General features: G+C 35.1%; 1 protein-coding gene across 4 annotated transcripts in view; it reads left to right on the top strand.

Moving 5' to 3' along the window:
* The window catches only part of DIAPH3 (diaphanous related formin 3), a 209999-nt gene that overhangs the window by 86143 nt on the left and 110576 nt on the right, over positions 1–13280 (top strand). For 3 of the 4 annotated variants that reach the window (XM_032099871.1, XM_032099869.1, XM_032099872.1), the window contains 4 exons: positions 426–458; positions 3152–3247; positions 4170–4264; positions 9504–9605. In XM_032099871.1, the coding sequence (XP_031955762.1) occupies positions 426–458; positions 3152–3247; positions 4170–4264; positions 9504–9605 (326 nt within the window). The remainder of the gene's footprint in view (positions 1–425; positions 459–3151; positions 3248–4169; positions 4265–9503; positions 9606–13280) is intronic. The other variant, XM_032099870.1, reaches the window with a different exon arrangement.

Below are 13280 nucleotides of genomic sequence, written 5' to 3'. Positions count from 1 at the left end.
CCCCATGTTTTTCCCCTGAGCCCAAGACAATGAAAAACATGGCAGACAGACCATCTGGTCGGGACCAGTGTTACCCCACCATTCCATTTGTTGCTTGGTCCCATGGAAAAGGAGTGCTCCCTCCTTCCCCCTCTTTTCCAGGAAGCAAGAGAGAGACCCATTTTCCTCCTCTCTGGCCATGAGGTGAGATGGGATTGAATAGCACAGTGTCTTGGCCATGCCCACATGGCTCCAGCCTTCACCCCCTCATGGCTCTTGTAAAAAATTATTGGTGTCCTTGGCTGAAACCAGGACATTAGCAAAGGAGGTAAAAATTTCTAGAAGCAGTAGGAGGTATCAGAGTTTTCAGTGGGAAGCACAACAATTCAAACCAGCAAGAAAAGTAATACGCATCCTTTGCTTCTTACTGCTGCCAACTACATAAGGACATGACCTGAATTCTGCTGAAGAAGTATCATGTAAGTTTGCAGTAATTTAGTTTGTTGCATAATTGTAGAACTCTGCATACAATTTCTGCATGAGTTTCCTAGAGTAGATACGTTCTATGCTTACATGTTTTTCCTTAGTGTTGCGATGCCTTAAGTAGTGCTATGTAACATTGTGCATAACCCGCTCCTGGGTGAAAATTCCTGAGGCTATTAATAGCCACTTCATTTGCAGCATTGTTTCTTGATTTAAGTAGGGGATGAAGTGGTGCATGTTTAACTGTTAAATTTTTTTTGCATGTTTGTGTATCTCTGTATTATCTCTAAGACTTGTAATGAATAAATTTTGCTTTCTAGTGCCGGAAGAAGCAAACTTTTTTTTTTTTTTTTCTATTTCTGCCCCTATTAGTGTCCAGTTTGAGGCTGTCAGGATAAGTTTAAGCGAATTAATAAATTTAGATAATTTAACTTCTTTTTATTGTAACTACAAAGGAAATTACTTTCTTTCTTGTAAAGTTTTTGCAAAGTTCCAAGGTAGCTATAAAACATTTTACTGTATTTTTGTTAAGGCATGAAAATTTATTGGAACCTGTACTACAGGAATCTATAGGTCTTCTAGTGGAATCTGCAATTCTAGTGTTGACAAGACTGAGGCAACTCAAAAGTCATGTTTTTAAGAGTCACCGTTTTCAGTGTGTAGCTGAAGAAGTTAAGAAATTTGAGAGGTCTCTTAAAATTTGTAACTGCTGGAGAAAACAGTCACGTGGTTCTGGGATCTGTAGCCCCTTGACATACCCTTCTGGGTTCAGTAAGGGCTCTTTTTGCAGCATAATCAGAAAAAGTGCACCTTAGTGGTAACCTTCTTTTTATCCAGTAGCTTTAATGTCATTCTATTCCTTTGGAACCCGGGCTACAGAGTTCTCACATTGGTGGTGAAAACCTACTTTTGCTGTCACATGTGGAGTAAGCAGGGTGTGTAGTTTTTCCTGGTACAGGAGAGTGCTAACCATTCTGTTAAATCTGTGCTAAAAGAATTTGAAGGCCAAGTGGTTTTGTGGGTAGAGTGGAAACAGACAAAAGAGGAGGATTGTGGCTTTGTAACCCATTTTCCAGGACCCTGGATATCAGCCCTTCTTCTAAGGACTGCTTTATGTCTTTGCTTAGTGATTTCATTTGTGCAAAATACAGGTTCCTTTCTGCACTGTGGCACGTCCTCAGGAGCATCATGCTGCCTAGCAGATGTAGAGTATCAAAAGTGATTTAGAAGATGGTTCAAATTTGTGTCTCTACCTACTCGGAAGGGACTTGAATCTCTTTCTTCAGTCCCTGTGTGAGGTCTTGAAGTCCTTATCTCTTCGGTTGTATCCTAGATAACAAAGCTCAAAGACCTCAAGAGGTCATTTAGTCTGTGTCCCAATCCTTGGCAAAATTTATTGTGCTTAGAAAAGCATTTTTTAAGAATGATGTAGCTCCTAAATATCTCTCTTAACATTTTCAGAATTAATTTCAGCTTAGGGAAATCCTCTTAATAATTCATGTTTATGTCTAGTTTTCTCAAGGATCATCACTGAGCTAGAAATTTTAATCCTATGTCTCCTTGACAGGACTTCTCATCTATATCTATCTCCTTCAGAAGTCAGTAGCACATTATATTATTGTAGTATATATTCTACTCTCAAATATTTGAAGCACGTATAACTTAATTTGGAGCAATCATACTGTAAAAGCTTGGAAACTAATTTCATTTGTGAAACAGTATACAGAATTAGATAAACAGTAGCAATACATTTGGTAAATAACATTTGACAGTGAAGATTTGTTCTGGGGGGAGGAAGAAGGAGAAGTTAAAAAAGGAGTACAACCAGATTGTATTTAAGGAAAGATTTGTGTGGTTTTTGCTTCTTAGTTTGTTTGCATAATAATTGCTACTAATACCTTATCAAGCCTATGTTGTTATTTTAAGTGAAATTCTTATGACAATGTGTGAATAATGAGAAATAAGTTCAGCTTACACAGTGTATTCAGGAGATCCTATCTGTATGAATTATTTTCTGAAAAGAAAGAATAAGCCAAAATCTCCAGCAATGTTAGTATAGGTTTATAAAGTCACTTTTTCTTTGTGGTATTTTTAATAATGTGATTCCATCACATATTTAAAAATACATCTTTTTGAGGGGGGAAGGAAAATACATCTATATATCTATATCTCTTTATGCTGTATAGGTATATAACAACTCATATATATCCTAAGGTAATGTTAATTTTTTAATAAGCCAGTGGCTTTTGATAATTTTAGTGCATATAGTTAGACAAAAGCAATCACAAAAATAGATAAATGTCTCAGTGTTGAGACGTATTGCCATGTTTTTTAAGATTTGTTATTGTTAAAATATAGTTCATAGTCCTAGCCTGGCCAGGTTAACTGGAGCATGTTGCATGATATTTTAAATATGACTGAATTTGTACAATTAACATTAGCATGTTTATTCATGTCATATATATTAAAAAAAAAATCTAGAAGGCTAACAAGCTGACAAATTTGACTGAAGAGCAAAAGTCTTGGAATACAAGCAATACATGCAAAACCTCTCTATATTTTGTCTGTTTTCTATCGTCTTTTCTCTGTAAATTGACTATGCTTGATAGCAAATATGCTTTCTGAATTCATGAATGTTTTTCTAAGTATTAAGAATTAACCATGATTATATTTGTGTTTACTTTGGCAGCAAAAAGAGAGGAGGAGGATTTTGAAGAAAAAAAATCCATTAAGAAGCGAATCAAAGAATTAAAAGTTTTGGATCCTAAGATTGCACAGAATCTGTGTAAGTAGATTCTGTTTTTTTTTTTTCCCCAGAAAGTAATATACAAACGTTCCATAAAAATGTCTTTCTCTGTTGTCTGATTGCCAGGTAACCACTTCTTGTTTAAAATGTGTTTAAATATGTGGATGTTGTTTTTAAGCCCAAGCATGTGAGTTGATACAGCCGAAGCACTTAAGCAGACCCCAGAAGCAGTTAAAGATTATTCCTGTTCAAGGCTGTATATATTGAAGTGCAAGCATACAGCTATGTATCTAATCTGTTTGTATGTCCAATATATTCATCAAGGAATACTGGCTACCCCCCTTCCCCTGAATTTCCCCAAAAAGAAGGATGATAATGTGTGCAGGATGTCTGGCCATCTCATGACCTTTATAGAAAGTAGGCCATACTTGGTACTATGGAATAGTATGCAAAAAAAGAAGATAAAGTTTTGGTGGAGAGAAGTGCTAGGAAGAATAGATTCCTAAATGCCATCAGAGATTAAATAAGAAATAATTGGATTATCGTGAATAAATAAAGAGTGCTTATAGGAGCATTTTGTTTTCTGGTTCTGTGGTTTTGGTTTGTCATGGTGCTTCTTCAAGGGAAAGCTCTGACAAGACTGTTGAAAAAAGTTGTAATTGTCACCTCAGCACAAAATACTGTAATAGCAGTGATTCTTCTGCAGAGTAGACTGTCTCTGACCACTTACAGAGGTCTTCTGTGATGCTGGATGTTGTACATAACAAATGGATATGGAGAAGGCTGGAATTGAAAGAGAACAGTAATTAAAAATACATTAAAAATTATCTCTTACCTATATTACTTGACATAGTCTTTGTTAATCTGAAGATGGTATGACCTGTTTTGCTGCTGTTTTTTAAGTAGAAGCAAGATAGTTGTTGTCTTGCTTTCTTCATTATTTGTGGAATCTTCGTTTTAGCAATTTTCCTTGGATCTTTCCGAGTGCCTTATGAAGAGATCAAAATGATGATATTGGAAGTAGATGAAACACAGCTCTCAGAGTCCATGATTCAGGTAACAAAAATGACACTTAAGATCCCAATATTTCAAGAGAAGCTTCTCAGTAAATAGAAACCTGTAGCTAAAAAAGCCTCTTAATGTAAACTTTTGGCTAATGAATCACTGCAAGAATCTTCTTGTCCTATGAACTGTAGATTTTTTTTTAAATTGTAATGCTGATATTTTTACAAAAGTAACTTGTGTTGTTTTTGACTGGGATTAAGTTTTTTCACAGTGGCTGGTGCGGGGCTGTGTTTTGGATTTGTACTGAACACAGGGTTGATAATAGAGAGATGTTTTTGTTAATACTAGCAGGGCTAACACAGAGCCAAGGCCTTTTCTTCTGTTCATACTGCCCTGCTAGTGAGGGAGCTAAGGGTGCCTGGGAGGTTGGGAGGGGACACCGACAGGTGACCCAAACCGACCAAAGGGACATTCCAGACCGTATGGAATCATGATAAGTATATAAGCTGGGGGGAAGAAGAAGGAAGTGGGATGGAGTGGTGGTGTTTATTTTTTCAAGTCACCATTGCACACGATGGGGCCCTGCTCTCCTGAAGATGGCAGAAAATACCTCCCTGCCCATGGGAACCAGTGAATTAATTCCTTGCTTTGCTTTGCTTGTGTGCATGGTTTTATCTCATCCCATGAGTTTTCTGGCTTTTACCCTTCCAATCTCTTCCTGATCCCACTGTGGGGAGAGTGAGCAAGTGCCTGCTTGGGACTTAGTTGCTGGATGGGATTAAACTATGACACATCTGAATTTATATTCTCAATTTTCCATATTGTCCACACCTAAATAGAGACTTTTTCTTGGGTACGTATGATGTTTTGTTTCTTCCCTACTTATCAATTTTTCCTTTGCCTTGTTTTTACCTCTGTCTTACCTGCACAAATCTCTGTTTTGTTTGTTTAGTTTGGGTGGGGTTTTTTTTTGTTAGAGCCATAGCAATCCAATATCTTGCCCTAGGGCATTTACAGCATTCACTGCTTCTCTTCCTTGGAATTTATTTAGGTAGTGTCTTCCCTTTCAATATTGTTTTTTTAAAACACAAAGCTAGTATGACTCTTATGTGGAGCCAAAGGAAAATGGAAGTTCTTCTATATACAGTGATATTCTAGGGTTGAAAAGCTGAAGATTTAATGAAGTAAATACAAATGAATCATTTTAGAGCCATGGAAAAAATAATTTGGAAGGGGTGTCTTGAAGCCATTTGAGCCAAGGCTCTGCTCGAAGCCAGGTCAACTAGAAAGTTTGATCAGGGCCTTTTCCATCAAGTTTTTAGTATCTCCAAGGCTGGAGACCCCATAGGCTTTCTGGACACCTTTTCCAGTATGGAACACATGTGGTGGAAAATGTTTCTTTGTTTATCTAACTGGAATCTTTATTGTTATAACTTGTGACCTTGGTCTTCTATTGCACAGCTCCAAGAGGAACTTAATTGCGCCTTCTTTGTACCCTCTATTGGGTATCTGCACACATTTAAGTGCCTGTGAGGCTTGCTTTCCTGGAGTTCCACAAACTGACTTCTTTCAGTCTGTCCTTGCCTGTCATGTGCCATATTCCTGAGTCATCTTGATGGGCATCAGTAAATTTGAAAAGATCTGTCTTTGAAAGAATTATCTGTCTTTTGAACATGACTCTGGCATACTGTGATCAACTTCGAATTATTGCTGTTGTGGCTCATAATGTCAAAACATAATATATCAATAATTGATAATTACTATCTATCTACTGGTAATGTGGTGGAAGTTTTAGATTGCTAATCTCTTCAGCATACTTAAAAGTGTGTTACAGACTTGGGTACCAGTCCCTATTGAAACATGAAAGAAAGTTGAAGGTAGATTGGTTTTTTAGAAACATACTCTTTTTGCTGGAATGTTGATTAGTTATAACAAATACAGGTATTAGGATCATAAAATTAGGTTTACATTAAGGCTTACTGAAATTCAGATGTGGCTTGTACTGCAACACATAGCAGCTCGTATTCAGAGGTCAGAACAAGTCAAATCTGTATTTGTATGGTTTTCCTACAAAATAAATTTCCACCATATCGGAATGTCAAAACAACATCCTACTGAGGAAGCTGTGCAATGCTAAGCATGCCATTTTTCTTCCTGCATGCAGTTTTGCCCTCTCCTTGTCACTTGGATTTCAAAGATATTTAATCTCTCTTCAGCTATTTGGAGTTCACTTTCCCTTCTTCATTGAAGAATGAGATGTTTCTCTTGAATATTTGAAGGAGCAAGCATGAACCATCATCTCCAGTGACAGTATATATAGTCATTGTATAATTCTCATTCTTTTGTTCAATGATGCAGTTAATATTGGCACTGAAACTATTACTTTAAGGTTATTAGGATGAACATAGTTTACACTTCTAAATTGGTTTTTTTTAGTCTAGTTTGCACTTAGATCACTTTTTCAAGGTTTTCTTCATGCTCAAGAGCAGCGTGATGTGTATCTTTATTTTATTTGGTATAATAGTAGAAATTCTCTACGGTAGCATGAAAAACTGAGGGATGGAATATGCTCTGCTGTTATGTTCAGCTTGAACTCTCAGATAGTCCATGCTTGCTCTGAGACTCTCTCATGCTATTTGATCTGTTTTCAATGGTTAAAATTTATCTTGTTAGAAAAACTAGGTCCTCAACAATAATAGGAAGCAACCTGTATAAATAAATACTATATATCAAGATTATGAAAAACTGTCATTTTGATAATTTCTGTGTGTATTATTTAAAGAAGGCAAAACTTATTTTTGCATTTAGGCTCCAGGGGAAAAAAATCATCAAACCATTAATGGGTAGTTAATTAATGATAGTTAATTAACTTCTATGTGAAGTTGCAGTAAGCTGAGAAAATTTATTTTCATGGATAATTTTTTTTGTTTTTCTATCATTATTTTTAATTTCTTCTGTGGACAGTTGTTTTCATTATAATTGTATATGCCTTGGGATAAAGAATGCCTAATTTTCCATATATTTAAAATATCTAACACACCCTAGCCCACTGGAGCTATGCAGTAACAATATAATAGGAGATAACTTTTTGACACTCCGCTGATAATCTTTTGGCTCTATTAACTGGTATTAGCAGTAAAGTATGTTGAAAGTCAGTGTATCCAGTAACCTCCCTATGTAGGTGGCATCAAAATTGAGTCCAAAGTGATTTTGACAGTGGTTGAGCCCTTTTGTGTTTGCTTTTGGAGGGGAGTGAACAATTTTATTTAAGAAAAGGGTAAGAGAAGTTGAAGAGCCAAAAGTGAGAAATTATATCCTGCAAGTGTACAGTAATGTTAGCAGCTGCTGTGATTGTGTAAAAGTCAGTGGAAGGGAATACAAATGATCATGCTCACAATATCCTGTACGAGCACAGTCATATAAATCACTCAGGAATATAGACAGCATGTTTTTGCCAAGTGATTAATCACTTGAAGACCTAAATCAGGTGGAAAACTCAGTAGAACTTAGGCTTCAAATTTAGTTTGAAAGTTTGGATGTAATAATATTTATCCAATGATTTCATCCAAGTTGCTAGTTTCTGGGTAAAACAACCCTATAATAACTCTGAAAAGGGACTATCTGAGTTCAAACTTGAAAATGGACTTAAGACACTCATCTTTCTTTGAAAGTGGTAGAACCATGTGCCTCGTTGCTTCAAAAAGTTGGTATCTGCCTTCATATATACTTAGGTTACTAAATAAGTATCCAGCTGTCTGTCTCTATTTCTACCTTCAAAATATTTTTCAAGTATGCATTATGGCCATGCTATGAAAATATGTTCTGTGTATTTCATCATTCTGAGAAGACAGAAAGCATATATAGGTTTGCAACCATATGGCTATTTTTCTTCATTCATATAAGTTACCTTAGACAGTATGGTACTTCTTTCTAGGAATTTCTTGCTTTCAGCAGGTTTTCTTGTTTAGCTGTAAGTGTTGTTCAGTGTGTCCTAATATCACTGTTTCTGAAGTTGGAAATTTGTCCTTAATCCAACTCTTGTTATGATTAAGAAATAAAATGTATTTTCTCTCCATCTGTCTCCATCCCCCTCCCCCCACTCTGCTTCATTTAGAAATTAAATGTAGTGCTGAAAAATGTAAAACCTCCAAAAGTCATGTTGTGATCCCAAAACTCATTGACTAATTACTGAAATGTTTCCTGTAACATAGTAAAAATTCTTTCTTCTGCTTATTCTCTGTTTGGTATTCAAAATGTGTTTCATCTGTAGCTGTTCAGAAGCTTTATTTGAACACCATAAAAGCTGCTTTGATATCAGCTGCTCCTTCAGTTTTGGTTGCTTTTTTTCTTATTTTCTGATGCTCAATATTGAAAATACTCATCCAACGCTTGACTGTTTTTGTTTTTTGAAAGTTTTGTGGGCAGTTTCTCTACACAGGAAAACTATTTCCGCATCAAACAATAACATTTTAGTTTTAGTAAAGATTAAGGAATCGTGTTATATTTAGAGCTGTTTATGTGAGTGTTGCATATCAAAAAAAGAAATAGGTGTGTTATGTTTTTAATTTAAAATGTATCTTTTTACACTTTGTACCCTTTCATTTTTGCTCAGTGTTACTGATTTAGTGCCGGACAGCTTCATCCATAATTAATAAATTTAGTCTTTTTTACAAAAGTATTTTCCAAATGTAATAGTGGTAAGGATACATATGACTGCTGTTCTACTAAAAACCAGAAAAATATGTGTCCAACCACCCCATATGGACTTCTGAATTCAGCTGAAGCTGAATCTCACTTCTGATTTACTACTTCTAGCAAGTTTTCAGGCTAAATAGTAGTGTAAGTAAGTAAGTAAGTATAAGGGGTTTAAACTTCTGTTTTGAAATGCTAGAAAGTAAATTACTCTTTTCAAAATACTTTTCATCTAGCATTAGTAATTCTTGCCATCCTTTGGATGGTTATGTTACACTTGAAATTCTTGTTCTGTTTGCTTTGAAGTGTTCTGTTTGCAGAACAAGTGCCTATCAAGCATATTTTCTTTAAAAAAAGTTTAAAAAAAAGACTACAAGAAGTGTCTGTAGAATCAGTGTCAGGTGCTGGCAGTATTGTATCACTTACCTTTTACACTCAGTTACTTTAATTTGTGTGTTGCTATGTACATTCTGGTGTCTTCAGGGAAGAGTTGTCTTAGGAGTGTATGGTAATGATGCATATGTAAACTCATTTGTTTACAATAATACAAGCAACACAGAATCTGAGATTTTTAAGGCTATTTTGTTTTTCTTTATAGAATTTAATAAAACACCTCCCTGAACAAGAACAATTGAATGCATTGTCCAAGTTCAAGAATGAGTATAACAATTTGTCTGAGCCAGAGCAGTTTGGAGTTGTGGTGAGTTCTGTTTTATTATCACCTTTTGTTTTGGTCCTTTCTTGAAATACAGTTTTAATATAATGTTATAGAAAAAAATAGACAGTTGCTTCTTGCTAAAAGTGAAGGGGTTCCAGACTGGGAGAAAAGTGCAAGTGCTGCCTTTCAATTGGACGTTTATTGAACATATCCATGCATGTGGAAGGCCTGATTATTGAAATAATACTGCTGGAATGATTTTGAATTCTCTTTGTTTAAAAAAGTAATTTACTTTTGCAAAAGAAACCAAACCAAAACCATAAAAACTTTGGTGTTTTCTGTAGCAAAGTTTCACTGCGAGATACAGAGCTATATTTGAATTTCCATAGCTAAAATAGTTTGGCCTTACTTTCGTTTGCATTAATAAATCTCAACTTTTTCACTGAAGTTTTCTACACTAATTTTTTTTTTCTATTCTCATTCTGTAAATGACAAGAAAATAATGTCGTAGCCATCATGTTAACATATTCTGCCTCCTGCCTCCTGTGTTTTATACCGTGTTCTGTCAAGAGTTACACATAATCACTTTTTCCCTTCCCACCAGGAAGATATGTTTGTAATACCTTCCAGGTGGCATTCACAAAGGAAGATTGGAAGTGAAAAAAGGAAAATGCTGATTCAGTGCCGGCAGTTGATGCTTTTTGTGGAAATACAGTTTGCATATAATTTCTGTATCACTCATAATTCATAATTGGTAATTACTTCATCCAGACAAACTCAGAGTAATGCTATATAGTTTCCTGGTGCATATGTCTATACAATTCTTTGATTTTTCTTGTCCATTCCTGGAGGTTCAACCTAAGGTGGTTATTGCTAAGATTAGTCTATCTGAGGGAATTTCCCGTGAGGGAATAATACTTATTCAGTTGGATGGAACTGTCAGTTGATGAGAAGAGCTAGACCAGCAACAGTGTAGGTAGAGTTTTGTTGTGTGTAGCCCAACTTTTCTGACAAATTTGTCTTGAAAAGTTGAGGCAGTGTGATAACTCAGAAAAATAAAATAAATGGACAAACTAATAAGAGGTCTTATATCTCAAAAATTTGTGGAGCTTCTTTTCTGAAGGAACAACCATTTTTCCACTGGAAAGTGCAAGTCCATGCTTCTCCTGGTTCTCCATGCAAAACATTAAAAATCAAAGTCCACAAAAGACCAAACCCCATCATTAAGCACAGTTTCTCTCCTGTCACACCTTCTGTGCATGTAGTAGAGCAGTTCAGAGAGCAAGCTACAATGGTAATTATAGGAAACATTTTTCATTTCTGTTCAAGGGGGAAAATTTTAATAAGTCACATTTTTTACTCTTTGAATATGGAATCCTATCCATTTGCTTTTCATCAAAGTTCTTCAAGCTCCATCTGGCTCTCTTGCACCTTTTATTTTATTGTTGGCAATAAACAATATTGTGGAATGGGCTGAGAAATTCTACTAATTTCTTTAGAAGCCACTATTGCTGCTAATATGAATCTTCACATTATTGCTGGTTTTGTTGGTTTTGTTTATTTTTCCTTAAAAATGTTGGTTTATGCCTCATTTTTTTCTGTTTTAAAAGAGAAGAATCAAACTTAAATACGAAATACAAGACTTTGTCTTTTAGATGAGTAGTGTTTTATAGTTATGTTTTTTTCAGAGAATTAGGAAATTCCATGTTAATTTGCTCTAAAGTTGTGATTAAAGGAACAATTGAACTATTCGACTCCTAAGGAAGAACCTAAATAGTGAATAAATGGCTAATTACTACTTGTGTGATAAAATTTTTTTTAACATGGAAACCCATTATCTTTCAGGCTTTGAATTGAAAGTCAAGGTTTGATACTCTGAAAGAAACAGCAAGACACTTAGTGAAATACTGGCTTGCTGTGACTGTTACAGTATTGTATGTTTAAGCAAAGTTAATAAACTTTTGTTGTTGGCTTAAAGACATTGAGGGCATGACTCTAAACAGTTCAGGTTCTCTTCATGTGTGTGGCTTGTGGTTTTAGAGTTTTGTTTAGGTTTTTATCTTATGGTTGTGAGGATTTGTTTTCTTTGTATGACTCTATGAGTTGCTTTTGTGGTTTCTGCCTTCTCTTTTTTAAAGTTATTTACCATTTTTATATTTTCTGTTCATTCAGCAGTAAGTATAAAATAAATCCTTTATTGTCCTTATCTTTTCTTCCAGACTTTGAGTTTTCTTTAGATAAACGACTTCATTTTCCTTTAGGTTCTTTCTTTCACTTACTCCAGGCTGGTGTCTCAGAGCGCAGATATAATCACCTATTACTGTGGAGTTTGTTTTTTGTTTTAGGGTTGTGTGGTTTTTTGGGGGATCAGGGGGATGGGGGCAGAGAGGGGCTTGCACCGATTCATTAACTATTCTATGAAAATTACATTAATTCTGTTCATCTTATTAAAAACTTAGCTTACTATTGTTAACTTGATGTTATATTGAATGTTGTATTTTCTTGCTCAAATTCTTGATGAAGTATGCTTGTGCTTGGCAAAAAATAAATACTCAATTGCATTTTTTTTTACCATAGTTGTTGTTTTGTACTTGGTTTTACTTACTGCAATAAACTTCCTCTAAAAGTTTTTTAAAACTTCCTCAACCTTCATATTAATTTCTTGGAGGTTTCATTGATTACCACATAATCACAGAATATTTTCAGTTGGAAGGGACCCACAAGGGTCAAGTCCAGCTCCTAAGGGAATAGCCCATATAGGGATCGAACCCACAACCTTGTCATTACTAGCATCATGCTGAATCTTCCATAAAACTTGTTAATGATGAAGATTATCTTTGTGTTTAGAAATGATAGTCCTGTGACAGCACACCAGCAATGTGAAACCCACTGGAGATGGAATTTCATCTAGATGTTTACCTTGGTGACTGTTGACAGAAGGTTGTGTTTTGGTGGTTTTTACATTTTTTACCTGGTGCTTTCTTCAATGGACAGTATAAATATTATGTTGGTTTAGGACTTTCAGCAGTGCTGATTTGTTTTGTGGTTAGTTCTTTCCTACTAAGAAAAAGGTATTGTTTTAGAGACTATTTTTTCCTAATTTTTGGTGAAGTGTCTGTCATCATATCAAAGAAATATTTAAGGAGTAAATCATTTAGTAATGTTAACTTCATTTGTTTTCAGTGAAGTTGTTAAAATAAGTATTAGATTTATTGATCAATTTATTGATTTATTGAGTGCAGTAATCTGTTTAATGGATTTTCATTGAACTATTACCATACCACTGGTCAATATATTATTCATAAGGAAGTTGTATACAAGCATCTTTCAGCTGTTCAGAACTTGAATGTTCTGAATTTTCATAGAATTCCATTCTGTGATTTGATGTACACTTGTCAGTGCCTGTAATTCTTTGTGGTGTAAAAGGGTCCTGGACCGTATTAAATTTATTATATTGTTTGAAATCTATAAATGCAATTCTGTTTAAGAAATTACAGTTTTGATGTTTTTTATAAACATTTCTGATGTAAAAAGTTTCTAATACTTGACAGGATTCTATTAGCAGACATTTGACCTCAGGTGTAGGCAAGTGTACTAGCGTTCTGACATATGAGAATACTGTCTCAAGAGCCACATGTGATAGCTCCTGCTATATTTCTTCTCTTATAACCCAGGACATTTGGAAAGATGTTCCCATATTGTCTGGTCATAAAAAAA

Source organism: Corvus moneduloides, chromosome 2, assembly GCF_009650955.1.
Source record: "Corvus moneduloides isolate bCorMon1 chromosome 2, bCorMon1.pri, whole genome shotgun sequence".
In the NCBI taxonomy this organism is placed as follows: Eukaryota; Metazoa; Chordata; class Aves; order Passeriformes; family Corvidae; genus Corvus; species Corvus moneduloides.
The sequence above is the reverse complement of the archived record's forward strand: the minus strand, read 5'-3'. Positions and strand labels throughout refer to the sequence as shown.